The sequence below is a fragment of the Taeniopygia guttata genome, chromosome 1, assembly GCF_048771995.1.
Source record: "Taeniopygia guttata chromosome 1, bTaeGut7.mat, whole genome shotgun sequence".
Taxonomy (NCBI): Eukaryota; Metazoa; Chordata; class Aves; order Passeriformes; family Estrildidae; genus Taeniopygia; species Taeniopygia guttata.
In genome coordinates, this window is record NC_133024.1 from 24,846,144 (window position 1) to 24,873,969 (window position 27,826).

General features: G+C 42.9%; 1 protein-coding gene across 6 annotated transcripts; it reads right to left on the reverse strand.

Moving 5' to 3' along the window:
• Positions 1-199: 199 nt before the first annotated feature.
• On the reverse strand, positions 200-27,700 carry B4GALT4 (beta-1,4-galactosyltransferase 4). 6 transcript variants are annotated; one of them, XM_030265952.4, is made up of 7 exons: positions 27,543-27,700; positions 13,755-14,236; positions 11,996-12,228; positions 8,385-8,572; positions 3,755-3,877; positions 1,282-1,386; positions 200-854 (listed from the first exon to the last, which is right to left on the reverse strand). In XM_030265952.4, the coding sequence occupies exons 2-7, from the start codon at positions 14,020-14,022 to the stop codon at positions 713-715; spliced, it is 1,059 nt and encodes a 352-aa protein (XP_030121812.4). In that variant the 5' UTR covers positions 14,023-14,236; positions 27,543-27,700; the 3' UTR covers positions 200-712. The 6 variants fall into 6 exon arrangements, with proteins under 6 accessions (XP_030121812.4, XP_072781463.1, XP_030121808.4 ...); XM_072925362.1 differs by lacking the exon at positions 27,543-27,700 and adding an exon at positions 27,259-27,507; XM_030265948.4 differs by lacking the exon at positions 27,543-27,700 and adding an exon at positions 27,245-27,507.
• Between the last annotated feature and the right edge of the window lie 126 nt (positions 27,701-27,826).

The window sequence follows — 27,826 nt, forward strand, 5'->3', positions numbered from 1 at the left end:
CACACTCTGCCAACAGTGTGGCCCAAAGCATTGAAGTATGTGGAGTGGAATTTCTCCCCCTCCAAGACAGCTGGCCACTGCCTTTCCTTCAGGGAGTAACAGGCAGCCTGCTGCAGAATGAGATTGATCACTGCCACAGGACATGGCAACAGTCCCTCAGCAGGGGACACTGTGGTGCAAAGGATGAGACACTCTGGAGTTCAGTGGACTGCATTTATTGAGAAATTTGTAACATCTCCTTACCCATTACCATTACTGCCCTTCCCTCACACATGAGCAGTTTTTCCTTAGGCCAGAAAAAATTAACTCTTCTCATCAAGTTTGTAGCTCTTGAAGACTTATTGTGCTTTTAATGAGACCACAAATAACTTTAGAAAGAGTTGCCAAACCAAGTATTTTTTCAGGGATTTGGTTCAAGTCCTTGGACCAGCCCAAACAAGGACACATTTTCTAATGTCCCAGCAAAAAGTGCATAGAAGAACATGAGGACCCGTCCCTTGGGTAAGTCTGTAACTCCTCAGAAAAGGAGGACTTGGTTAAGTCGTCACAAAAGGAAACTCTCAACCGCCCAATGAGATGCTGTGAAGGAACACTTTACTTGCTCCTGTGCTACTGAAGGACTCTTCCAAGCAGGTGCTGGAAAGTCATCTGCTCTAACAGCAGCCACAAAGGAGATCTGTTGCCATTCCTGTAACTTGGGAGATGCTGGCCCCTATGAGACCTTGGGCTGCATGCTGAAGTCCACTGTGATGTTGACATACAGTGGGTTGTGTTCCACGGAGAGCAGTTTATAGGAGCAGGAATTCAGCCCGTCTGTCTTCCATGTTCTAGAGACCTGACGGAGAAGCTTCATCCTGAGGACAAAGAGGAGAAAAATCTTCACTGACGTGCACAGGAGTTTTGAGCTCTTTCCCAATGGTAGTAAATTTGGAAGCAAAGCTACTGCTATTTTTTATCTACTGGAAATATAAAGTCCTGTTCCTGTTTCCAGCACAATCATATATGGGGAGAAAAATCCTTCGGCTCAGTCTCTGAAATCATGCTTAAATGATACCTATGTATGTGTAATTTTGGAAGTTTCTAGGGAACACCACCCAGTCAGTTCTAAGATCTCATGTTGAGAAAACAGCTACCAGCTGTGAACAACGTTGTCACGGGGTGGATGTCCCCCAGAGCCTCTGGGTACCACAAAAAGCCTGTTTGGCCTGGAGCAAAGAACTTGTCCCCCAGGTGCCTGGCTCAGCCACAGACCATGACAGAACAAACCTGTTCTTGACCCACCTCTCTCGATTCTCCTCATTACCGTGGTCACGGTTGTGGAAGATCATCGTGTACCTGGCCACATCAGCAGGTGGCCTCACCACTTTCATCTTCTGCATCTCAACCCTGCAAGAAGGAGTAAGAAGTGTTGTGAGGAAGACAACACCTATAAACCAGCTGTTAATGAAAAAAAACCAACAATTGGAGGCTTCATTTCTTGTAGATGCTGTGGAAGCAACTATAGAGTTGTAAAAGCTCATCTGCATCTCTTTCACAACCCATTTTGCCAGAGAAATGAAGCTCAGAGTTGCATTCCTGGAGAACAGACTTGGGGGGGGGGGGGGGGGGGGGGTGACAGATACATCTTTCTTTTGAACAGAAGCAAGTAACTACTTACAGTAGAGATGTAGAGCTTTAAGCACACATTATACAACAGAGCACATTTATATCAGTATTGACTACTGTGTACTCCCTGTAGCAAGTCTCCACATGTTCTGCAACAAGTTAATCTCAACTTCTGCAATAAAACCCCTATACTTGCTGGTTCTCCAAAAATAAATTAAAAGCTTGTTTTCTTTTTTAGTAGCTGCCAGACAGCTGCAAAACTTTTATTTGTTCATATTAAGAGAATTTCTTTGAGGACAATGCCAGAAGCACTGAGCCCTGTGCACAGATTTAAATGTCTGACATCAGACATTTAAATACTGATACACACCCCACTGCTCGCTAGTTGGAGCTTTTGACCCTACACATATCTGTGGAGCACAGCTTTGCCCTGACAGCAGAAAGGAAGAAACTTTTTAACAAGGGAATTCTAGTTACTCATCAGCTGAAAGAGAACTAGGAAACCAAGATTTGAAAAAACTGAGCCCCTTAGAGATTTCCATGACTTTGTAGCAGTAAATTAGCAAAGAACAACAACGAATGATCTGAAGAATTTCTCTGTGATACACGCCTTAGGAGGGGCCCCAAACGAGACTATCACCTTTGTTCTAGAGGCAGATCAACAGAATGTGAGAGTCCCCAGCCCCGAATTCTGAAAGCACCGAAGGGATGCTGCCATCTGCTGACTTCCCTCGGGAGGGCTCCAAGGATCTCTGCGCAAAACCCCACCAGACAGCAAGCTTGCCATTACCTACCCCTGCAAATTCGGTCACCAGCCCAGCCCAAGGCACAAGCCAAGTCCAGCTGCAGAGCACACACTGGGTCAGGACTTGGTTTCCCACCAAGACCTCAAGAGATGCAAAGTTACAAAGTGCCACACAAAAACGTCACTTATTTCCAACCCCTTTCAAATGTCACAGAGACCCTCTGTGCAAATCCCTCAAGACCCTCAAGTAAATCTTGCTGTCCTGCTGCCCATGGGAAGCCAGGGGATAAAATAGCACCAAGCCACCCCCTAAACTATAAAAATCAGCTCCCAGGAGGTCATAGAGAACTTGGTGTGTCTAGGCAAGAGTAAGAAGGAAAAAACAGTTGTGGTTAAGGGACAGAAATCCATACCTGAAGCAGACCTTTCAGATTTCTTCAGACAGAGCTGACCAATCTGCTGAACTGACACTGAGAAACACTTTTCATTTGGAAGTTCTTAACTTCTAACACACTTTTATCCCCTGTGCATTTACATAACATCACAAGGGATATAAATTTTATGTCACCGAAATGTATGTTTGCATATTTCAGCAGCAGAAAAGGATAACAAGTTAAAAATGACAGAGTATAAACCAAGTTACAAACTGATAGGTTCTGCCAGCAGAGCTTGTGGAGTTGTGGGTTCTTATCTGCTGTTTGCTTGTGGTTTTTTCTGCATTTACTAATAGCAATGCAGGATTAGTGGTTTATTCCTAAGCAAAGGGCAAAAGATCAACATAGAAGTTTGGTTGACTTCTGTGTCCCACTAAACCTCTCCAGCCAACAGGTTTTTCCTTCTTTGACAGGTACATCTGCAAAATGAATTTTCACAAGAGCAAAGGGCTTATACATATATGTGTAGCCTTTCTAAAATTCAAGTTATTTGCTATCTTCCCTATAATCTACATTACACAAATACAAACTAACCCCTACTTGGAGTAAATCCAGTAGTCAAAAATGCAAAACACCCAGTCCTACCAAAACACTCCCACATTCTAGCAAAGCACTGGAACTCCATACATTTGTGCTTCTCTGGCAAACCACACTCCAGGCTTCAATTATAACCAATTTCCAAGCAAGAATAAAACTGCTGTGTGTCTGAGACAAAACCAAACCAACCCAACCAAATAACTTAACCCACACCCCCAAAAGTGGTGTGAGGAAGAGGATTGGGCATCAGACATACCTAACCCTTGCAAAGAGGAAACTGCTCACAGAACTGCATCTTGGACTTCACATCTCCACTGCAGTACTGTTCAGTGCTGTTCTGAGTGAAGGCCCCTGGGGTGTTTTGCTCTTGGAGGCTTAGTGTGAAGTTGGGTCAATTTTTAAAATTTCTTAAAACTAGTTCTTCATTGTTTACCTGATTCGAAGGTCATCATCTTCTCCACCCCAACCCCAGTAGCTGTTAGAAAATCCATTCACTTTGGAAAACTGATCTCTTGTAAGAGCAGTTACACCTCCAAAATATCCCCGGTACCGTAACCTAGATGTACAAGAAGAGAGAATGAAAAATTAAAAGTCAAATTTCATCAAAAATGAAAACATCACCCTGATACTCCAGATCTAGACTTGACTTTCATAGGGTTAAGGGTGCACAGATCCTTAAAAGCCAGTCCTGTTCTCTTCCTCTTTTCACAAAAAGATGGTTATTTGCTTTAGGCCAGAAAAAAAATTACCTCTCTAACTGTGAGAACAGAGTCTTATTCAGAAGCTTCTCTCTCTTTACACAATTCCCCTGCCAGACAAGTAGATGCTTCCTTTCAGGGACTCTCAGGTATAGAAAAGCAACAAAGCTATGCACTAATGTAGTGGAAGCTCTGCAATAACAACAGCAAGCCATTGATTATCTCAGAGCTGAATCTGAAAACCTTGGAAAGAAATCAGCTCACTAAATGTCTTAGGCTATTCTGCTAATTGCTTTCTACACTACAACACAGCCTCTACTATCTTACCCCAGCCCATTGAGAGGTGATGGGCACATGGCTGCAGATTACATTTGTACATGTATGTGAATCTAAACAGATTAACAAATTGCCAGGGCTAGGAAGTAGTCATTGTGGCATTGGACATGCCAGACAGTGCTTATTGTTATTTCTGGCTTACCATGAACATAATTTTAAAAACAACAAAGGAGAAAATAAACACAAGACCCTCAACACAACCTCCCTCGAGACTATTTTTCCTGGCTGATTTTTGCTCACAGCATCACAGAGGAATTTTGAATGTCAAAGAGACCCCTAGAGATCACGTAATCCAACCCCTCTGCTCAGATCAAGGTCTGCTGGAGCAACTTGCTGAGGAACATGTTCTGTCAGATTCTGAGCATCTCCAAGGATGGAGACTCCACAAGCTCTCTGGGAAGCCTGTTTTGTATGTGACCATCCTCACAATAAAAAAGGAACTTTTTTTCATATATTTAAGTGGAATTTCCTGTGTTTTAGTTTGTGCCCATTACCACTTGCCTTTCACTGAGAAGGGTCTGGCTCCGGAGTCTCTACTCCCTTCTGTCAGGTATGTATACATGTTGCCAAAATCTCCCTCTGCCTTCTCTCTGCTAAACAGTCCTAGCACACTCAGCCTCCCTCACAGGTCAGATCCTGCATTTCCTTAATCATGTTCTCAGGCTCTCCTCAGACTTGCTCCAGTGTGTCCCAGAACTGGACACAGTACTCCAGGTGTCATCTCCTTGGTGCTGAGTAGAAGGGAATAATTGCCTCCCTCAATCTGCGGGTAACTCCCCCCACAAGATGCCTCTGGCCTCTGTCACAAGGGCACACTGCTGGCCCAAGGTCCTTTCTGGTAAAGCGGCTTTCCAGACAGTTGCTGCACCAGCAGCTATTGGTCACAGAGTTATTTCTCTCCAGGTGCAGGACACTGCATTTCCCTTTGTTGAACTTCCCTGTTCACATTCCTGTTGGCCACATTCTCCAGCCTGACAAAGGCCCTGCTACATAAACCTACATAAACCAACCCTGTGAATTTCTGTCCTCTGAAAACCTGCTGAGGTGCAATCCGCTGCATCTTCCTGGTTACTGATGAAGACTCTAACTAGTATCAAACTCTGATGTAAACCACTAGTGACTGGCCTCCAGCTGGACTTTGCTCTACTGATAAGAACCCTTTGAGCCCAGCAGTTCTGGCAGTTTTAGCTCATCTCACTGTCCACCTACCAGTCCATACTTCATCACTTTGTCAGTGGGGCCATTATGGGAGACAGTGTTAAAAGCCTTCCCAAGATAAACATTATCCACTACTATACCCTCATCCAAGCTAGTCAAAGTCAGAGAAGGCTATCAGCTTGGTCAGGCCTGACTTATGAACAGATTTGTTCTGTCTCCTTTATCTCCCCCCGTGGCAGAGACAAGCCACAAGGTAGAGGAAGTTCCATCAAGTTTTAATTACACATTACTACTTGAGACTTCTGCCATGGATACTCCAGAAGAATGCAGTAAACAAATGGAATGGACAGCAAGGAGGTCCCAATAAACAGGAACAGCAGGACAGAGCCCTCCCCAGCCCTGCTTTCAGGACAGTCACCACCAGGACCACATCCCATTCCAGCAGCCTGACAGTTTGGGAACTGACTTCCCATGCACACACCCCACTGCTCGCTTATTCACCCCTACACCACTGCAGAGGCAGACACTAAAGCAGCCAGAGCTGGGGTGCACTGGGAGAAGTAGGGCCAGCAGGACAAGGGGAGGATTCTCCTCCCCTATTCAGCCCTAGAGAACCCACATCTGGAGTGCTTTGTTCAGTTCTGGTCTCCACAGTTCAAGAAAGACAAGGAACTGCTGGAGAGGGTCCAGCAGAGGCCACAAGGATGATGAGGGGTCTAGAGCATCTCTCTTATGAGAGGAGGCTGCGGGAGCTGGGCCTGTTTAATCTGGAGAAGAGAAGACTGAGAGGGGATTTCATCAATGCAAATAAATCTCGGCAAGGTGGGTGCCAAGGGGATGGTGCCAGACCCTGGAATGGTTTCCACTGACAGGATGAAGATTAATGGCCATAAACTAAAACACAAAAAGTTCCACCTCGACATGCAGAAGGACTTCTTTCCATGGAGGGTGGCAGAGCACTAGCACAGGCTGCTTAGGGAAGTTGCCTCTCTGAAGGCATTCCAAACCCACTTGAGTTCCTGTGTCACCTGCTCTGGGTGACCCTGCCTTGGCAGAGGGATTGGACTGGATGATTCCCAGAGGTCCCTTCCAACCCCATCCATTCTGTGATCCTGTAACCAGGACAGTGCTGGTTACTCACTCAACCCTCCTCAGGCAGCACAGAACTGGCAGGGCCCAGGCATAACTTGCTCCCAGCTGACATCACCTGCAAAAATGCACCTCTGTAACAACTCCTGTAACCATCCTTCCCTGAGGACAAGGGAACATCAACTCCTCTGGAATTCTTAAAATTGACTGAAGAATACATACAATAGGAATGGTCAGGAGGAAAAGATGTTGTGCTGGTCTTGAGGAAAAACCTGAATTAAAATAGAAGAGTTTTCCCAACTTTATCTTCAAAGCTTTAATATATGTCTTCTGTCTAAAAGAATTCAAAACTGAGCTGTAGCTTATGTAGCTAAAGATAAGGCACTGGATCTCCAAAGGCACACGGCTGCTGAGATTACTGCACACCGCATCACAATAGAATATAGCCCCTGGAAGAAAAATAATTCCCCCCATCCCACCCCAGGAGACTAATAACACCCCAAAACCAAAAAACAGACAAACAAAAAAACACCTCCCCCAAATAACACCCCAAAACCAAACCAAAACATAAAAATATCCCACAAAACACAAACCAACCCACATTTCCACCCATTTTAATACAGAACATGGATGGGTTCAGTTTTCTCTACCTCATATGAGCAACATGTCTCAGTATGCTCACCTCAGTTGTAGCAAAACACTGAGGTCACCCAACTAGGATTTCATCCTGTGGTATCAGCTCAGTTCAAGTACCATTCTTAAGCTCAAAATACGAATTCCTTCAGACATGCCTTGGAAGCAGAGCATTATTAACCCCACTTCATGGATGTGTAAACACAGGCAATGATACAGAAAAAGTATTAATTATCAATTCAAGTTGAATTATCAAATTCAAGCCACAAGCATTCCAGTGGAATACTCTGCAAGGCTCTCCAAGTGCTCCAAAAGCCTGTCACAAACCTAGTAGGTATGTACTTGTTCCAGTTTTCACTAAATGACTGGAAAGTGAATATTATTCTGTGTCAGTATTGGCACATCCCACCTCTTTCTCATATATTTAACAAAGGAAATGCAGAAGCAAAGCAGAGCTTTACTTCAAAGTACTTTGAGATCAGCTTTTGAAAAGCTCACTTCTAATCAATATTTAGAGTGACGTGACATTAACTGAATCTTGAAAGAAACAATTTCAATGAAAACACTTTTAGTCATTAAATTCACCAAGCTCAGGAGCCTTTTCTCTCTGACATGGACTGAACTTGACTTTTCACTTTGAACGATTTATATCACATGACCACTTAGGGGACTCATTTAAAAATCAGAATGATCCTGTGTTATACACTGTTCAGTCAAATAATTAAAGGACAGTCCTATGCCTTGGCAAATTCCCACAATATGACATTACCTCTTCAACAGAAGAAGTGGCAAGTCTGTTACAATAAGATCACACCTTCAAATCACAGGATCAGGAAACTTGCAAATGTGTATCTAGCTCTGCCAGAAGGTCTCTGCACGACTTCTGGGACATTGCTTTCCTCTCAAAACACCCCTTAATTGAACTCCAGAAACCAGAACAATGACAATGATCATTTGTGCAGGTGACCACAGGGCTGACTGCAGAGGTGTCTGTCCAGTTCTGTACTCCAGAGAGGTGAAGTGTCACCATCTGAAACCTCATGTCATGAGGAAAAGTAGATACCAGCACACCGCTCCATCAGAAGGGGAACATTATCAGTAACATGGCATTTCCCTGTAGGCATTCTTTCCATATTCCTGGTTTCCTACCTGTATCCAGTATTGTTCCTGCCAACTACAAGGTGCTTTGGTTGTGTGTCACACATATAAATGTTAAAGTCATTTTCTGGCACCAGATCCACATCATGGAAAATGAAACAGTCCCAGTTTGCTTCTTTTAGGGCCTCTAGGTATCCTACATTCAGCAGTTTGGCTCGATTAAATTTGGTGTTGCCAGCCTGTGGAAAAGAATGGGAAAAAACAACTCTGAAGAAGGTACCACAGCTTTTGAACCAGAGCTGCTCCCGGGCATTTGTTCTGATTGCATGGTTTGCAACCACACCCATGTGGTTTTTCCAGCACCTTGGGAGCAGTAACTGCACAGAGTGCCCCATCACACTGGCACAGCATCAGAGTGGCCAACGGTGCAAAGTGTTTCTCCAGCCTCTATTCATCACAAACACACCCAGCCAGGGCCAGGAAAGCCTGTATTTAGCTGGGTACCACAAGTGTGACTGTTCCATGGCTTAACAGCCCTTCTGCACCAGTCCTGGAGTTACCATCAGGCTCCATGGCAGAAGAGGTACCAGTAGTCTAAAAACTGGTGTTCCATACAACTTTGTCAGTAAGGCTCATGGAAGTTCTTTGTAAAAAAAACAAAACCAAACCAAACCCCCTTGCTAATTAGTCTCTAGATGTCAGAGCTCTTGCCATGAATGATTTATGCCTGTCCCCTCAGCTTGGAGGACAGCAATGCTGAAAGAGTTCCCTGTATTTCCTCAGCTCACACATAAGTGGCAGAGTGGGTTTGAAAAGCAGGTCTCTTCATTTTTACCTCCTGCCTATAACCTGATGATGCTGTTGCAGGGGACATACTTCTAGCACAGAACTTCACCTTTTTACCAGTCTTCATTGTTTGCTTTTGCTGTAAGTTACTTAGTATTCGCTTTTCAAAATCAAATTTTTCACCTCTGAGGTGCAAGTTTATCCATACACACCTGAAAGGTTTGTAAGCTTATGTCAGCATTCAGTTTGGAGCAAGACATGTGCTTATCTTGCTATTTTCATTTTTTACCTGGCTGCACACTGTACCAGTCTGCAGAAGGCTTTCTGCTCTTGAGGACAAAGTGAGGATTTGCCTCAAATTCCCACTTGGGAACAAGAGGGCCAACCCCAGCCCTCCCAGACACAGACAGGACAGTAATTTTCCAGAGCAAGGAACCTGTGTACTTGAAAGAATAATTTTTAAGAAAATGTTTTCAGGATAAACTGCTTGGAATTCTAGCAAATTTTCTAGAAGGTGCCTGGACAGAAAGAGGGTCAATGGAAAAAGAGAAAGAAGCTGGCCTCCGCAGGCTGAGAGAAGGTGAGCTGCAGGGAAAAGCTGTTGTATATAAAGCATGTTTTAGTGCTCTAAAAAGTCACACTTTGCTCTAAAGTAGGATTTGTTCACTAAAACAACCATCTGCTCCAGAATGAAAAAGATTTATGGGATTTATGACTCCATACCTGCAGTCTGAAAAATACAATACAGTGCTGATTCTGAGAAATTATGAGATGGATAATCAATTGCATCCATCCTCTGGAGAGAAATAATTTTCCAGTAAAAAATTTAGATACAATTCACCCAAAATCAGGTTGTCAAACTTCTGAATGGGTTTTATTTTTGTGTGTGTTTTTTTTTTTTCTTAAAATGTCCCGTATATAAAAATACCCATGACACAGTCTTCTCCTGGGGATGAAAACATAGGTTATTTAGTGAACAGCACAAATCAGATGTGGTACAGGTACATTTGAAAAACATCACTTGTGTCGAGTATCAAACCCAGCTAAGTTCAGGACAGCCTCTCCCATCTGCTTAAGTTCTCTTTTCCTCATCCATGCAAGCCACTACAACAGCCAAATGCCTGCTGACACAGCTTTCCACATCAAACATACTGAACAAACAGCAAAATTTACTCATCTTTTATTGAGGACAGAATTGTCTCCCTTTCTTTCTATGGAAGAATAATATTAACCACAAGACAAATTTATGTTGGGAAAGAAATTTAGGGATTACAAACTCGCATTGTTTTGAGTGCAGCACTCATGATGCATACATTTAGAGGAGCACAACTTTAGAGATGTTAAAAGCTGCCCATAAAGAAGAAATCTGGAGTAAGCCCTCCAGTGGCTCACAGAAAAAGCTACAAAAGGCCCATTTCATCTATCTCCAAAGCAGACTGTGTATTTTAACAGTTACATCCTGTTTGTCTTTCCTCAAAAGAGACTTAGAACTACTAACGACATCACAAATCAAGAAATAAAATGGATTTGCCCCAGAAGAGTTTTGCTAGACCCACTTTCCAATCTTTGGGCGTGCCTATCTACATGGAAAAGGTATGTGAAAGCTTCCACCCTTCCAAGCACAATCTCTGAGAGAACAAGTTCAGACGCGACACTGCTCTGCTCATCAGACAAAACTTCCATACTTCTGAATTACTTTTTGCTAACATGACAACAGCAATTCTCCACATATTTCAATAAGTTAAAAAGATATGCCCATTCTCCCAATAATTTATTCCTAACCACTGCTTCCTGCTAGAATAAGCCAGTAAATATAAGATTATACTGCATATTAATGCAGAAAAAAGCCCTCATTTTTCAACTCTAGAGGCCACATGATGACTCTAAATAGTGAAAGAACAATTCATTCCAAGCAAAAATATCATGCTGTAACTTTTATTGCTGTTCTGCTGAGACATTCAGATGAGCAGAAGCATAAGAGTGGAAGCTTTCACATAGAAAGCACTGTCTCATACTGATTAATTACTCTAGGCTCTTTAATCAGGAGGGAAGAGGAACTGTATTAATTTATCACCTTTTTCTTCTGCTGTCTCAAATGACTTTTTGGAGCCAAAGCAGAACATATAAGTAAACGACAGTAATAGAAAGAAAACATAACAGAAGATCAAGAAAAAGACAACATACTACAAAAGAGAAATATATAATGCTTTTAACACATGCAATTGGAACATCAGCACCTTGATGAAAGACAATGTGGCACAGGTCTGCTTAAGTTTTAGCCACTGAAACAGCATAGCTAGAAATGCAATTTAAGAACTTTATAAATCTTTCAGCAACCAAGTGCCCTTCCATGACAACTACTTCTCACCACACTTGCTGGGCAAATAAAGCAGCTACAAACAGCTGCTGTTGTGTTTAGCTTGAGAAAGCAGAAGTAAAACCATACAAAACACACAACTTACTAAGCACAAGAGCCTGATGGGAGAGAAAGGCTAAAGACAAACTGAGGCCTTCTATCCAAACTCCAAATGTGAAGACAGAACAGGCCAGCCTAGTTACATGTGTGGATACTGCAAGAGGAGTCAGTTGCATTAGCAGCCCAAAAGATGCTTACCTTGCATGCTAACTCAGAAACACCAAGTTACTTAGACTGAGAAATTAACACCAGCTAAAGGCACTGCCAATACTCCCCAGCCCTGAGATCCAGGAATGCCACCAGCAGTGGCTGCAGGCACTGCTGCATCCCTCAGCAAGCAGAATTGTTGGAAGCAGGCTTGGAGGACTGATGTCAGATAGCAGAGGCAGCAGAAGCCTCTCCTCAGGCTGCAGGGCACAGCCATCACCCTCACCCACACAGCTCTGCACAGCTGCCTCACCTGGTGAATGACATAGATGCCATAATCCAGCTGCTGCCTTTGCAGGAAGGGGTGGAGGTGCTGCAGGAGGTATAGCAGATGCTTCTCCCGATTGCGATGTGGGATAAGGATGGCCACGTGCTGCAGGGCTGAGCAGTCCATAGGGTGGTACCGGCCCTTGGCTACCTGAGGGTTCTCCTTTTGCACCTCTTCCAGTGTCACAGATGGTTTGAAGGAGAGTTTGCTGGCACCTCCTGTAAGAGAAGCACAAGAACCTTTCCTGAGTCATTTCAGGTTGTGGCTGTTCCAGTCACGTAATGAGGCACTATGTAATCAGTGTAAGAAACCCAGGTTCAAGCCCCAACTGGCTTCCCTGCCCTTCCAAGACAAAAGCAGTACGACAAGGATTCTATGCAGGCAGTGGAAGGAGAGGATGTCAAGCATGTTAGTTGCTTAAACTGACTGTGAAGTAGTGGCAATAAAATAAAAATATTTTTTTAAAAACCCTAGAGAGGTTCTAAGCTACTGCGGAAGGATTGTCCAGGAATGACTGCCAGGGCAAAGCAAAGGAGAAGAAAGTGGAACAACTGTGGCTATCAGAAGTCATCAGTACCTAAAGCACAAAAAAAGCACAACAGGATTAAGGCTATAAATTAGTAAAATAAAAGATAGCAAGGCTTTCTGTAGCCAAATAAAATTTTCATCCCTTCTCTTGCACTGAGCTATAATCCCAGCTCCTCTGCACTCAGCAAGCCCATGAAAAAGTACAATACAGACAACTGTGAAGGCTACAGCCATTGCTGCATTTACTTAATCAAATGTGTCTTGGGGTCAGGGTGAGGGTGTGCAGGGAGACAGAAGGTTTTTGTACTACATCAGGGAACAAGGAAGAATGTAGCTTCCGAAACAAACCCCTAATCAGATTCACAATAAGGAAGAGAAAGAAGATAATTACATGATACTGATAATGAAGAAAATGACATGATAATGATACAAAGCAGGAGCCTGGTGTTGCTAGCAGTACCAGCCCAAGAAAAAAGTAGAACAATAAAAATGCCCAAACCAAGAATGCAGTCATCTATTTAAACCTTCTGTGCTAATAATTAGTGCTAACTCCAACAGAGTTGTGAAGTCCTTCAATTGTCAATATAGAGACACAAAAGTATATTTAATAATAAAAAGGCAAACTGTAATTTGATTTCTTAAAAAAGAAAAAGATGCACACGTAAGCAAGGGGAAAAGAAAACTTCCTTTGTTAATCCCCATTGGCAGGCGTCTGGCCACATCCAGGGAAGGGCTTCAGCACATACAGCAGTTGTTGGGAAGACAAACGCTGCCACCATGAACATCCCTCCTTCCTCCTTTCCCTGAGCTTTTACTGCTGACCATGATGAATGGCACAGTCAAAGAGTATGGAATACCCCTGCAGTCAGCTGCAGTTAGCAGTCTGGGCTGTGTCCACTCCCTGCCTCCTGCCCACCCTACTGAATTTTAGGGGGCCAGGACAGACAGAGACAAAGCCTCACCAGAGTGCAAGCACTGTTCAGAGTAGCCAAGCTACTGGTGTGTAACCAAAGCTGTTTTATTGACAAATGCAGAGCGCAGCACCAGCTGCTCTCCCAGCCAGACCCAGCACAGGCACTCCCTCACCCAGGAGTGCTGCCTGCAACTGGCTGTATTGGGTTCACAGGAAAGCTATCCAGCTGGAATATGGCTAGGAAGCCAGCAGCACTACCGTGGATTGACCTGGCAGAGAGGAGAGGAAAACACCATCACTTACGCAGGTACGGAGACAGAGCTGGGCAGGGACTCTGAAATGACTTCACCATGGGAACATCTGCAGTGGATTCAATCTTCTCTTCCTTCTGACTCTGCTGCAGGCTAGTTACCTTCCTGAAAAACTCCACCATGCTCTTAGCTTTAGGAATTTCCTGTCTGGTGTCCACTAAGTAACCGAACGTGGTCCATAGCACCATCACAAATAAAGTGACAAGCACCAACACTTTGAACTTATACAAGAGGTTAAAAACATTCAAGCCCAAGGCCATGGCTTTCCGTGATCCACAAACAGCTTCCTCTGCTCTGATGCCGAGGCAGGTCACTGCATATCCAGTGGGTCTGAAACCACAGCTCCCAGTAAGAACATCACAGTAGGGAAGTAAAGCTGGAGGTAGGGAGGGTTGCCACACTTCCTGCAGTTTTGAAATTCATGGAGCCATAGTATTGTTTGCTCTTCAAATGTCACTTTAATATGACTTTAACCTGGAAGACAAAAAAAAGAAAAAAGGAAGTAGAAAATTAGTTTCTACCACCTCCACTGCTACACCTTCACAGATTCCATGAAAACAGGTAATGACAATACACAAATGGAACAGCAAGTATTAACAACTGGTCAGAAACCAAGACAATGATCTTTGGTCTTAGGTCAGCCATAAATCAGCTGCATGATTTTATGCAAATCACTTTCCCGTTTTGTTCTTCTGTCTCAATCTTTCTTTTTTTTTTTTTTTTCAGATCAGAAAATGCAACCACTACCCCATGTTATGTCCGTGTACAGTGCCTGGCAATACACAGGTTTTATTACTTCTGTTCCTACCAAAATTAACAACAGCTGTAAAGAAAGAGATTCTGCTGGCTATGAGTAAAGCCCATCCAAAATGAAAACCACATGAATCTCTGCAGAAATAAACTGTTTTCTTCTGAAAGAAGAAATAGTATTATTGATGCTATGTTTTCTGCACAATACAGTATGAAACCCACAAACCCTGACTGGTATCAAAAATCATTATTCTTTATCTGCTGCCTCTCAGTACCACCTTTTGGGTCTTTGTCCACTATTCTCCCTCTCACACACACTTGAAGGAGGAAAATCTTCCTGCTTTTTAAGGGAAAGGTTCAGTTTTTCAAAAGTGTTATGTATGTAAGGAGCCAATGTTTTATTCCACTTCCTGCCCTCTTTCAAGGGCTCCTCTTTCACTGCCAGAGTTACCACTCTACTTCTTTTTGTTGTTATTAACATGTCATAGCAAAGAAATAATGAAATTTGAATAAAAGAGAGCTCTGATATAGAAAACACACAAGAAAACTGCAGCTTCTGAGAAGAATAAGGACTGAGGCTAAATGAAGCAAAGTCTGTGATTAAAGACAATGCACAGGCTAGATCAAAGAGAAGAAACAAAAACTTAAAAAAGGTTATTTCATACCAGCCTTTGAAGTACCTGAGACCCTGGAGATATATCACAGGCACAAGGAGTACAGTAACTCCACATTTCCACTAGTTTAGGCAAAATTCTGAAGAATTTTGCTGAATTTCCATGGGAATGTGTATGGGAGTCTGACCCAGGACTACCAAGATGAACTCCCAAGCTTTCAGGGTTCACTGGGAATTACCAGCGGCTGTCCCTCCTGGCAGGCAGGCACTTCATGGAAAAGCCAACCTGCTCTTCCCATTCACATGCAACACACAGCAATGCTCTAAGTAAAGGGACTCAGAAAAAAGACAAAATTTCCACCCTCTCCCACCAGTTTACACCCTGCAATAGCTGCACACAGGAAATCTGTGATAAGCTCATCTGAGAGCAGTGTGGACCCCATGGATAATATTAGCTTGTAATTATTAAATCAAAGACCTTAGAATTTGCTTATCTAAACTCTACCTACAAGTTTCTATGGAATGATCTACATTGCTGCCTTTCATGGCCTCTCAGCTACGATGCAGCATTCATCAGATGAAGCACTTTCCCCAAAGGGTGTAATTTTCTCCAAAACAAACCAAAGGTATGACTGCACAAAGTGCATGCACGAGGAGGGAATTTCCTTCTCCATCATCCAATCCAAGTGCACCCCAGATTAACCCGCGCTGAAAAGGACAACATAGAAGTTAAAACACTGAAATTAACATGCAACCAATTACTATCAAAAGGTGTTTACTATATTCACAGCTTCCCACTTTCCCAGAAATAGACTACAATCTTTAAAAAGAGTTAAAACAGCTGCTCACCACTGGTACTCAGATTAGTGCAAATGGGTTCTCCCCCATAATAAATTATTTTGTCCACAAATAAAGTTAAAATTAACTATCCATGGGAAAAGACATAAAGAAACACCAGGAGGCAGACAGCTAGGTTAGTCAGAAAAAGCAGCTTCTGAAATATTTTGGTTTTGTTAAAATATCAGGAAGAGCTTGCAGGTGTAAAATTGCTAAGGTACTAGGATGTTAAAATTATGGAAAGAAACTATGAACTTACTGCACCAACCTTATTTCTACTTTCCTCCACTCCTATTCCAAATCTCACACATACGAATTTCCTTTGTCAGATTCGCAATATTTTAAAAGTAGTTACTACTAAAAGTTCACGTTACTTGTCTCTGACAAATCTTCACACTATTCTACTGTCAGTGTGAATAATTTCCTATAATAACTAAACTCACATCTCCACTGGCTTCTATTGCAGCAACAGAATGCTGCTCCTGCTTAAAATACACTTGAACAGGACAGCATAAATATGCACACACAATCACAACCATTGTCACCTTCAGCTCATCACAACGCTCATGCAGAAGGGCAATAAGTCACATTTCAGAAACCTGCAGTTTGATTTTTTGATGTTATCTACAGAGAATACAGCGTGTATTTCAAAATGCAGACACACAAAGGTATTTTGGTATTTTAAATGGAAGAACACAGATGAATCAATTTACACAGTAAGTTACCCTACATTATTACGTCAGAAGTTAAAAGGTTGTTTGCCTGGATTTTTCCCCTGAAACATGAGAATGGCACGTGCACAGAAAGGCAAACCTGATTTTACCAACAGAGAAGGAAGAACTGTACCCTTATGAATGAAGATGACACTGAAGACCTGTCAATTTTATGACTCCTGCAAAAGACAGAACTTGGGAACTTAAGGGGACAATGACTGAGAATAAAAGGACAAGCAAGAAGTTAAGCCTCAGTAAGAACCTGCCTATCAGAGAAACAAAAAAAACCTTGACCATTGCCCCTCTGGAGGGTGCTGTGATACCATTTCACACTAAGGACTCTTCAGTTAAAAAACTCATCTTTCACCAGCAAGCCTGAAGTACCTTGGTTGCTAAGTCAGACAGCAAACCCAGAGTCAAGAAGACCAAAGCTTGGACCTTGTTAAAGAAAAAAAAAAAAAAGTTAGGCTCAGGGCCTGCTGCTAAAAAGCCATACTTGGAGAAGTAGTATAAAAGCCAGAGTTATAATACATAACATAAATTATTAAGGGAATAGTCTTAATCAAATACTGATTAGAATAGTCATGCAAAACCTACCGCAGCCTTAATAGTCTTGATAGTAACAACTGAGGCAGAAGAGACATTCAGTAGCTGAGTCCTTTCCACATCCTTAACAACCAAGTCCCCTGACCCACTGATCAATTTCCCATCTTTCTTTTGTTCCTTATGTAGCTAATGAAGCACAACTTTTCATATTTGATATCCCTGGATTATGGCTGATATATTGGTTGGGGGTGGTGGTGAAAAAAGGCCACCTAGTCATACATTATACTATGTGCAAACAAAAATTCAATACTGAACAAATCTTGCTAGAAACAATAGTATCTCAGAAGCTGGAAACATAGTTCTTTTTTTCCTGTACTTCGTAACTCAGGGTGACCAACCCTCAAACATGGGTGGAAGAACACTTGTGGTGCAACTAAACTCTTCTCATAGCGCTGAAACCTGATTCTAGTTGTGTGTGACCGTCATAAAACAGACCAAAGAAACTTTCATAGGAAACAAAGTGCAACTTTCTTGTGAAAAAAAAATCTCAGTGAATCTAGTTTAGAAAGTTATTGCTGACTTGAAGGGCACAGCCCTACAGACCACAAGGTCAAAACCACCACAGTACCCATTTCAAAATGCATAAAATGCACTTTTTTGCATTTCAAAATGCAGAAAAAAATTAAACAGAACAAAGCCACAGTTATGCAAATATGGCGTAAGTCAGAATTCTAAAACTGATGGAAAAGGTGAAAGGTCTCCATCTATATGCAGATATACTTGTATCTAGACAGATGCTGTAACACAATTCTAAATAGTTCCCTGATCATGTTGAGGCACAAAAATAGTGCATGTTCTGCCTTCCCCAATATCACACCTGTACCAAGAACTGTCTCTGTGCTCTGCAGCTTGTCTGGCTAGCCTGCTATGTGTTTTGAATCACATGCCAAACACTGCTTCTTTGTTGAAAGGTTCCTAGCAATGCTCATAAGATACTTATCTGAAGGAACCCATCCAGGACACGGAGCTGTATGACTCTTTCAGGAGCAGGGGCGGTCAGTTCTCATCCTTGAGCCTGATGGCACAAACATGAAGCCCTAACTTGCCCTCTTCCATCCAGGTAGTCCAAAACAGTAAGCAAGGTTCCAGCATGGACAAGACTTATTCTGAAGCAAACTAGGAAGATCAGAACCCATCCACACCCATCTGGTGTTTTCCCAGCAGAAACACACATGCATTGGAGTCCGACACAACGTGCAAGCACAGAATGAGCAAGCAACACACGTACAATCTGGTTCTCCTGATTGAACCCAGTAGCACTACCAAGCTCAGAAATGGCCAGGAACACTGGACTAAAGGCTGTTCTTTTTCATTGACGTAGAATTCCTAGACAAAGTCAGTATCAGCCAGAAGACTGAGAACTGATAGCCCTGATCTAGATATATGTGAAGGAAAGTAACCTTATGAACAAAATTTGGTAAGTAACTGGAGTTGATAAAAACTCATTATGTTCCAAACACTGATTTTTCCCTGATACATTTTTAGATAAAAACTGCCATTATGATAATCATTGCTAAAGCCTAGATTACTTATAAAAAAAAAAAAAAAAAGTTATGTTTAACAGTATAAATAATCAGTGAGAACATGGTGCCTAAATTTTACTTTTCATATGTTCACATTTACAACTATTCACCCTGTAGGGGTGAAAGATATTTTCATCAGATGAAAGCAAAATTAATTTTTAATTTACACAAACCATCTTTCTGACTACCTGTTTCACATGGTTGAATAAGGACAGATTTCCTACACAGGATTTTCTAGAAGCCCCTGCAAGCTTCTCAAGCTCATGCACAAATTCCAAAGGTAGCAGAACAGGTTCAGCAGCAACAAACATTCACTTCAACCTAACTCTAAAAACTGTAATAAATTCAAGCAGGAAATGAAGCATGACAGAGTTCCCTGAGACTGGATTTAATCAGCTCTGTACTAAACAGACAATTATTTGTTATTTTATCTAGGCCAAAATCAAAAGCAGCAATGGGTTAGCTCTGGGTACATCAGGAAGTGTAGCAGTCTTCTTCATGAAATCCACCAGGAAGGAATTAAAATTCCTGACAACCGGCAAGGTAGAAAGATCACTGTACAGCATCAGCTTTTCTATGCAGGATAGTTCACGTCTTCAAGTTTTACAAGAGTCTATACCTACTCCTTTCACAGGCACTTCCTTCTTTTCAACAGATTAGTTTGTCAGTAGGGCGTTAAGCCAATAGCTTTTAACACTTCTTTTACGTGACACTTTCATAATCCTATTACCTCTTCCTATTTAAAACCCACCAACTGCACTGAGAAATGGAGCTATTTCAAAATAATAACAAACAACAAAAAAGATAAATCAAATCCTCAAACAAACTATCTTTCCACTTCTCAGAATTCCAAGCCAAATAAAGAAAGCACATTAAACCACTCACTGCTGCTGTCACATCCCTCCTTCCAGTCGAACACTCACTCCAAAAACTTACGGAGAGCATTTCACAAGCAGCAGACACTTTTCATCCAGGAAACCCCACAACATAAAGAAACCTCTGTTACCTCTCACAGGCTGCAGGAAAGAATCAGCTCAATATCACAGGATGTGAAAAAAAAATTTAAAAAGGAAAAAGAAAAAAAAAAGAAAGAGCAAACACATCCCACTTTTCCTCAGGCCAAAGAGGCTCCGTGGTGCTGTCCCACATGCCCCTCCCACAGTTCATGAACGAGCCCGAGCCCGGGATGGCAGCCAGCCTCTCTCCTTTCCTCCCAGCACAGCAGAACCAGGACACAGGCACTCGGTCATACCGGGACAGAAGCAATACAGCTCAGAAATAACTCCCACAACAAACCCCTCCATTAGAAACAAAGGCTCAAGCCTTTGCTCCTAAAAGAAAACCACAATCTATCAGTGCCCTTTTGGCATCTTTTCCATTTGGAGATTTAAACATTAGAGATGTCATTCTTCCTATACTCATCAAGCTGCCCGCTCTCTTGTCCATATCTGTGGAGAAGTCTCAGTGCTCCCACTACACTCCTCTATTATCACCTAGTCATACCCATTGATGACAGTCCCTAGTGTCTACTTTATGCAAGCATTTACTTTATGCAAACAGCCTGGCTCACTGACCCTTTTCATGAAAAGCAACTTCCTATTACTTAGGTTGTCCCTCCCTGGTGCTTTTTCTACCACTCTGACCTGTAAAACTCCTCTAGCAACCCCACAGGATCAGCTGGATCGAAACAGAGGTGTCACTTTGTCATCTCACCCATCTGGGGCTCCCTCAGACTATCAGGAATGCAGCATTGCAACGACCTGAGTACACACAGGGTACATGGGAAAGGTGGATTGAAGTACAGGATAGGAGAGAAAGTACAGGTACAGCCTCATGACAAAGTGTTAAATCTCTTGTAACTCAAACCTGTTTGAACTCTTTGGGCAATACATGCATTCCAAGCAGGTTGGTATTTCAAGGTTTCCCCAGTCAGTGGCACCTCCTCTGTGCTACAAAGGTCTTCTCTATTTTCAGGACTGCATAAGAATTTTGGGGGAAAGCTTCCTCATTTCAGACACCCAGTAGTGCAGAAAGAACCTTTAGCACTACTGCATGTTTCACATGTTTCAACTGGTCAGTCACAAAGCCAGACCACTCTGGATCTCAACTGTCACCATCTCATCTTTCTCTCTGGTTCAGTTTCTAAACTATAATTTCTGTGCACCAGCACAAGCTCTCAGGAAAACATGGAGCTAGCTGGATTAGGAAGCAAGTAGAATTTCTAGCAACCTTCTGTAATCCTTTGTCTATGCTTCCCACTGAAAAATGTCAGAAAACCTGATATGACAACCAGCAGAGAAACAGTAGTTCAGCTTTCAGTTGACTGGGAATGGTTATTTTAGGAGAATGATAACAGATTTTTCCAGGCCACGATAGGTAACATTCTACAAACTGCCTGGAACAAGGCAATTGTAAAGAGGAAATGTTAAAAAGAAACAGACCAAGGTACACCTGTGGGGCCTGATTACATTAACAGCCACTGCCAGCTAAAATACTCCAGTCATATCCAGAATACAAAGAGATATACAGATGCTGGCAGCTCCAACTCCCTGAATTACAAACCAGAAAAAAAAAAAAAAAAAAAAGAAATGCTGTGGTTTAACCCCAGCTAGCAACTCACACCACACAGCCACTCCCTCAGCTCTGCACCAACAGTTGGATTGGATGGGGGAGAGAATCAGAAAAGCAGAAGTGAGAAAACTCACAGGTTGAGATAAAAACCATTTAATAGGATATAAAAGGAAGAAAATAATAATTAGAATAACTGTGGCAATAATGATAGTTAGAATATACAACAGACATGATGCAGTTGCTCACCAATGCCCAGTCAGAACCTGAGAGTTGCCCCTGGCCAGCCTATCCCTCAGCTGATACACTGAGCATGATGCCCTATGGTATGGAATTTTCCTTCAGCCATTTTGGGTCAGCTGTTCTGGCTTGTGCCCCCTCACAAATTCTTGTGCCACTCCAGCATTTTCACTGGCAGAACATGGGAAACTGAGAAGTCCATGACTCGGGGTAAACACTACTCAGCAGCAACCAAAACATTCCTGTGTTATCAACTTAATTCTCATACTAAATAAAAAAACACACCTCTGTACCAGCTACTGGGAAGAAAACTAACCCTATCCCTGCTGAAACCACGGCAATAACCTGGTTATTTTAGCTTACATAACTTACTGTCTCCAGGAGTGTGGGCATCACAGAAGAAGCAATTGCAACGATGTAAATGAGGAAAGGCTTGGCAGATAAATACAATAAACCATTACATAAAAAGAAAACATCACAGCAGAAAAGCACTGAAAAAGAACTTTCTATACATTTTTAGCTCTGACATTCTCAGGACAGAGAAGAAAATGGGAGTGTCTCATTATCTTGCATATCCCTAATAGGGACATCATTGTTCTTCCACTCCACGTTACCCTGAACAAGGAGTGCTATTCCCGTGTTCCAGCCTGCTCTTATGATCAATAAGATGAGCAACTGTCTCCACAGGGAATGCATTAGACAAATGCAGCAGTCCCTAAGCACTGGCATGTGTGAAGTCCATTGTCCTTTGAATGTGTGCTCCAGATTTTCTGGCTGCTAGGCTCTCACTTTACCACTCTGGAACAGAAGATGGGGGAAATAAAGACTCAGAGGTCACTTACCAACTGACAAGGCAGATTCAACCTGGAGAAAATTATTTTGTTGTCTATTAAAAATTGAGTAGGATAGTGAGAGGCAAAAAGTACACTTCCCCTCCACTTCCTTCTTCCCAGGCTCAACTTCAGTCATTCATTCCCACCTTATCCACTTCCCAACCCACAACAGCGCAGGGGGACAAGGAATGCAGGTCACAGAATTATAGAATCATCTAGTTGGAGAAAACTTCTATGATCATCGAGTCCACCTGCTAACCCAGCATTGCCAAGTCCACACTAAACCGTGTCCCTAAGTGCCACATCTGCAAGACTTGGGAATACTTCCAGAAACAGTGACTCGACCACTTCAAAGGGCAGCCTGCTCCAGGGCTTGACAATCCTTTCCATAAAGAAATGCTTCCCAATATCCAATCTGAACCTCCCCTGGTGCAGCTTGAGGCTATTTCCTCTTCTTCTGTTGATTGTTACTTGGGAGAAGAGAATGACCCTTTTCAGGTAGTTCTAAAGATAGGTCAGGTCTCTCCGGAGTCTCCTTTTCTCCAGGCTAAACAACCCCAGCTCCCTCCGCTGCTCCTCAAAGAACTTTTGCTCCAGACCCTCCACCAGTTCTCCTGCCCTTGTCCAGGCTTGTTTCAGCACATCAATGTCCTTCTTGTAGTGAGGGCCCAGAAATGGACAAAGGATTCATGGTGTGGCCTCACCAGTGCCAAGTACAGGGGGACAATCATTACCCCAATCCTGCTGTGCACACTGTTGCTGATCCAGGCCAGGATGCCACAGGCTGCAGCTTCTTTCAAGGCATCTCTTCCTGCTACAACATGGGACTGACTACTACACAATCGGGGGAGAGAGCTCTCCCCAGCCATAGCAAATGAGTGGGTGCTATTCCAATCCTGCAGTACATTTGTCACTTTCCTGAGGCACAGTGAACTCTGGTACTACGCTAGGAAATGCAATCTAGCGTCTCTAGGCCAAGAAACACATTTATGAATGGCCCCTCTTGTTACACAACTACAGCTGAGCCACTGACCTCACTGTAAGACACGGCACTGTCAGCCCGAGACCAGCCAAAGCAACAGAGTGAGGGATACAGCAAACAGTTCTGGCACAGCCCACTGCTCCCTAATGCTTACCCCAGAAATATCTGTTAAGCAATATAACACTTTTTAAAAACACCTTCCCGTCCAAGATGAGTGGAATATCCTGAAAAAACACATGATAAAACAGATCTCTGTGAACACAGGAACCTCATGTGTAATGGAATGCTCAGGTCACGACTCAACTCGGCAATACTCTGCCTTTTTCTGGCAGCTGTGGCCTTGCTGGAGTGGCATCAGTCAGTATAGATGACAGATGCCAGAGGCCTTGACACTTTACAAAAACACTTCAACACATTCCTGGTCAAATTCCTCACTCAACTCTCTCCTACACAGTATACTAACATCTGAGAAAACCACTACATTACAATATCATATATTCTTATTTCAGCTTCACAATACATTTTTTAAAATGAAAATGCCAACCACAGATAGCTAAAGCAATACAGAAGTAGTGTAGACCTGTGGCTACTTAATACATGTAAAATTTTCAGTTTACAGGTATCTATGAACAAAGTTAAAATAAAAAGAAAATCAATAGAGTTGTACATGTATTATGAAAGCATAACTAAGAACAGTTATTTGTTTCTCATGAAGGTGCTTCAGCAAAAGAACTGCACCAAAGACATTCCAGCTAAAGTTTCCTTAGATATGAACAGATTTATTTCTTTACTACTTTTGCAGTTTTATCCCAGTAAGGATTACAAATTCTCAGGGCCTATTGCAAAGATATCCATCAAAAAGCTGTGCAGACAGCATGACTTCATCAAGCTATTAAATGTATAGGACTTTTTCCATGTTAAAACACAATTTACAACTATGCCTGCTTTCAACCAATCTACAGATGGATTTTTATGGAGTAGAAAAGTTTCAAACATACAATTTAAGAGCTCTACCTAAAATCCCTAGGAAGTGATATGGCCTAGAACAACATGTTGGAGCTTAAAATGAGTGCAACATTGCAACAAGAAATTTTAATCAAGTGCTTGCAGAAGAAATTTGAAAAACATACTCCTGAGAGTCAGGATATTATTAAACCTTTTGGACAAGCAGCTCAGTAAAACTTCAGGCAGAGGGAGACGGCTTATCACTCTTACACTCAGTTACTAATTTCCTTCCCCCACCTAACCAGATCCTGCTTGCGAGTTGTGACTGGGCTCCTCCTCTCCTACCTTCGCAGGACTAAAGCGCTCCTGTCTCCCCAGCTCTCCTCACCTGAGCAGCAGACAGGCTCTCTCTCCTTCCAGGAAGAAGAGAGGTCGAGAGGGATGTTACCTAACTCAGAAGCAGAGCAGGGGGAAATGGCTCCTTTCCAACCCTTCACTTCTCATTACTGTGCAGGTCTAACCCCTTTCCATCTCACTGATGAACAAAATTAGATGCAAGAGTTCAGAAGTCAACTACAGGACTGAAGACTGAGGGGAAGCACAAAGATCAGTGCTGATGATGCTCCACCAACATCAGATCCAAATACATTGCTATTACTTGTAACTGCAAACATTTACAATCACCATTGTATCCGTTTAAAAGGATTATCTGAATTACAATGCATGATAACTTTATCCTACTATTCACTGCCTGATAAATAAATTTTTACTCAGCTGTTGCTCTCAGGACACCAAGATGACCCAATTGTAGCTGTAAGGCATGTTACTTGTAGGCGTGCCAGAGCACTTCAGACAGAAAACAAAACACTTATAAAACACCCTAAATATGTTGAAACCCATAAAGAAAAAAAGTGAAGGAAGCACTCTCCCATCATTTTAAAATATTTTCAAGGTCCCATTTGTATGCAGGGCAAAACCTCCAGTCTCTGAAGCAAAAAAAAACCAGCCATCCCAGCAGCAGACCTGCTGGGTGACTTTTGAACTACATATCTGCAAAAAAAAAAAAAAAAAAAAAAAAAAGGGTTTTTAACCAAATTCTTGCATCATTGAACTAGGCTACAGAATCTCAAGGCACACCTCCTTCAAACTAACAAAAGCCAAGTTCACCAAACTCATAAAGCTATCTTACACTTAAGATCATACAATAGAAAGCCAGCAATCAAGCATGCCCCATTTCTATTAATTTCCTACATATTATTTAAAAGAGAAGGATGTGCCAACTCAAAACCAAAGAGAAAAACAAAACCCCAAGCTTTTCAAAGTTGAAGTAGCAAATATCTTACTTCTACCTGAAACATATTTGTGAAAATGAAACACAGCTTTTACAGAAATGACAAGGAAATACCCACATAAATTAAAAACATGATCAATCATACCTAAAGGAAGTGTTTATCAAGAAAACTCATTACATTATCTCAGGAGCATTATCTTGGATGAAAGGTGATACTTCACATTGTTAAAAAAAGGTTCATGAAACATTATCCAAGCTGAGCAGAGAGAAAGAATAATACAAAACCCAAAAGCTGTGCTTCTACGTATTCTAAATTTAATCAGTGTTTGTAATTAACAACAGAAGATCTAGAGAATGATCACTGAGTTGGCAAAGAAAAAAAATACTTAGAGCAGCTCATGTAGCTACCAACTTCATTGATAAAAACTGTAAATGTTTAAGCTGAGGACTGCAAACTGATCCCAAAGGTTATTTCTTCAGGTTCTTTTAATAGTAGCTATCTCAAAGACATCAAACTTTCACCTTCCTTTTCTCTAAACCTCTCTGTTGAAAACTGTCTTGTAAACTGTCTCAGCTGTCTCTTGGGAACTTCCACAGCTGTTAAATGAAGGGGTAGGAAAAATGTTAAATCCACAAGAGATATTCATTGTTAACGCTTTGAGATAAACAAGCATTAGTAACAAACTGAATACACATATTCTCCTTTTTGACTATTACTACCAAAATGCTGTAAAATTCTTAAAGTCTGCAAGGTTTCAAATCTTATCAGAGCTCTACTTTTAAAGCATTTATATTATGATTCAGAAATAAAACCTTCTGGATTACTTGTGCTAGTAGCCCCACTTCTGCTCCCCCTCAACACCTGGAAACACATTTTACAGAATCACAGAATTAGCTTTGAGTCCAACCTGTGGCCTCACACAACCTTATCAACTAAGCCATGGCACTAAGTGACACTTCCAGTCTGTTTTTAAACACCTCCAGGGACAGCGACTCCACTACCTCCCCAGCAGCTCGTTTCAATGCCCAATCACTCTTTTTATGAAGGATTTTTTCATCATGTCTAGTCTAAACTTCCCCTGGCACAGTTTAAGACTTGTCCTGTCACTGGTTTCCTGGGAGAAGAGACCATCTGGCTACAACGTCCTGTCAGGCAGTTGTTTCCATCATCACCTGGAGTATTTTTGTCAAACGACAGTTTCTGTGAACCTGTGCAAGTCTCCTTTCAAGCCCACTGATCACTATTCTGGCTCTTCCAAATTAACATCTGGAGCAGCAAGTGAAATAATTTATGTCCTGTCAGTGAGAAAGTGTTTCGTGAAGAGCATCACTTGCCTGTGCTCCGGTTTCCACGTGTGGAGAAAATAACATCCGGTACTGCATTTACTTTAACATAAAACCATCCAAAGCCGTACTTAAAATGCAAAAACCAGTGCACTGCAGACGTCCTCCTGACTTACAATCCCCGAGCCCGAGTACATCAACTACTTCCACCGGGCACGTAATTTTTAAATATGTAACTATTGCCAATTATTTCAGTAAAGCGATGCTATGATGCACATTATGCCCCGGCAGACTTACTTGCCCGATCATACCCTCAAATCCTGCCTGTGACGTTCCATGAGGGGCTCCCCACACGCACGGGGACTCGCTGGAAGTCCTGAGCTGCACAGGACGACCCAGTTTCGGCCAGGGACCAGACGCTCCAAGTCCGGGGAGGTGCAATGAAACCAACACCCTTCGCCTTTGGCTAACGAGCCCAAACCGAAGCACCGGCCGGGCACTCGTTATCCGCGGCGCTCCTTTCCACACCCGCCCCCGCGGTTCCACCGCTCGCCCTCAGGGCGGGCAGCCCCTCACCGACGGAGCTCGTACTTACGGGGCCCGCGCCTCCCACCGCCCCCGGGCCGCAGGGGCACGGACAAGCTGCCGGCGTGGATTCCGGTGCCGCAGGGACAGGGACAGGGACACGGCCACGCTCCCGCCGCGGCCCCCGGCCCGCCGCCCACCCGCTCGCTCGCGCAGGCGCCCTGGCGCCGCCCGCCCCTCCCCGCGCTCCCCTCGGCGCCCCTCCCGCCGCCGCTGCCGCCGCTGCCGCGGCCGGGCCATCCCGGGAGTAGCGGGCCCGCCGCCCTCAGCCGCTTGTTCGCTTTGCGCTCCCCG

What these genes read in the sequence shown, in the direction of transcription:
- B4GALT4 (XM_030265952.4), bottom strand. Translation starts at nt 14,022, where the DNA reads ATGGCCTTGGGCTTGAATGTTTTTAACCTCTTGTATAAGTTCAAAGTG. An exon ending in GATGATGACCTTCGAATCAG is followed by an intron (nt 1,387 to 3,754) that starts GTAAACAATGAA and finishes TCCTTCTTGCAG; the next exon opens with GGTTGAGATGCAGAAGATGA. An exon ending in AATGAGGAGAATCGAGAGAG is followed by an intron (nt 855 to 1,281) that starts GTGGGTCAAGAA and finishes CTTTGTCCTCAG; the next exon opens with GATGAAGCTTCTCCGTCAGG.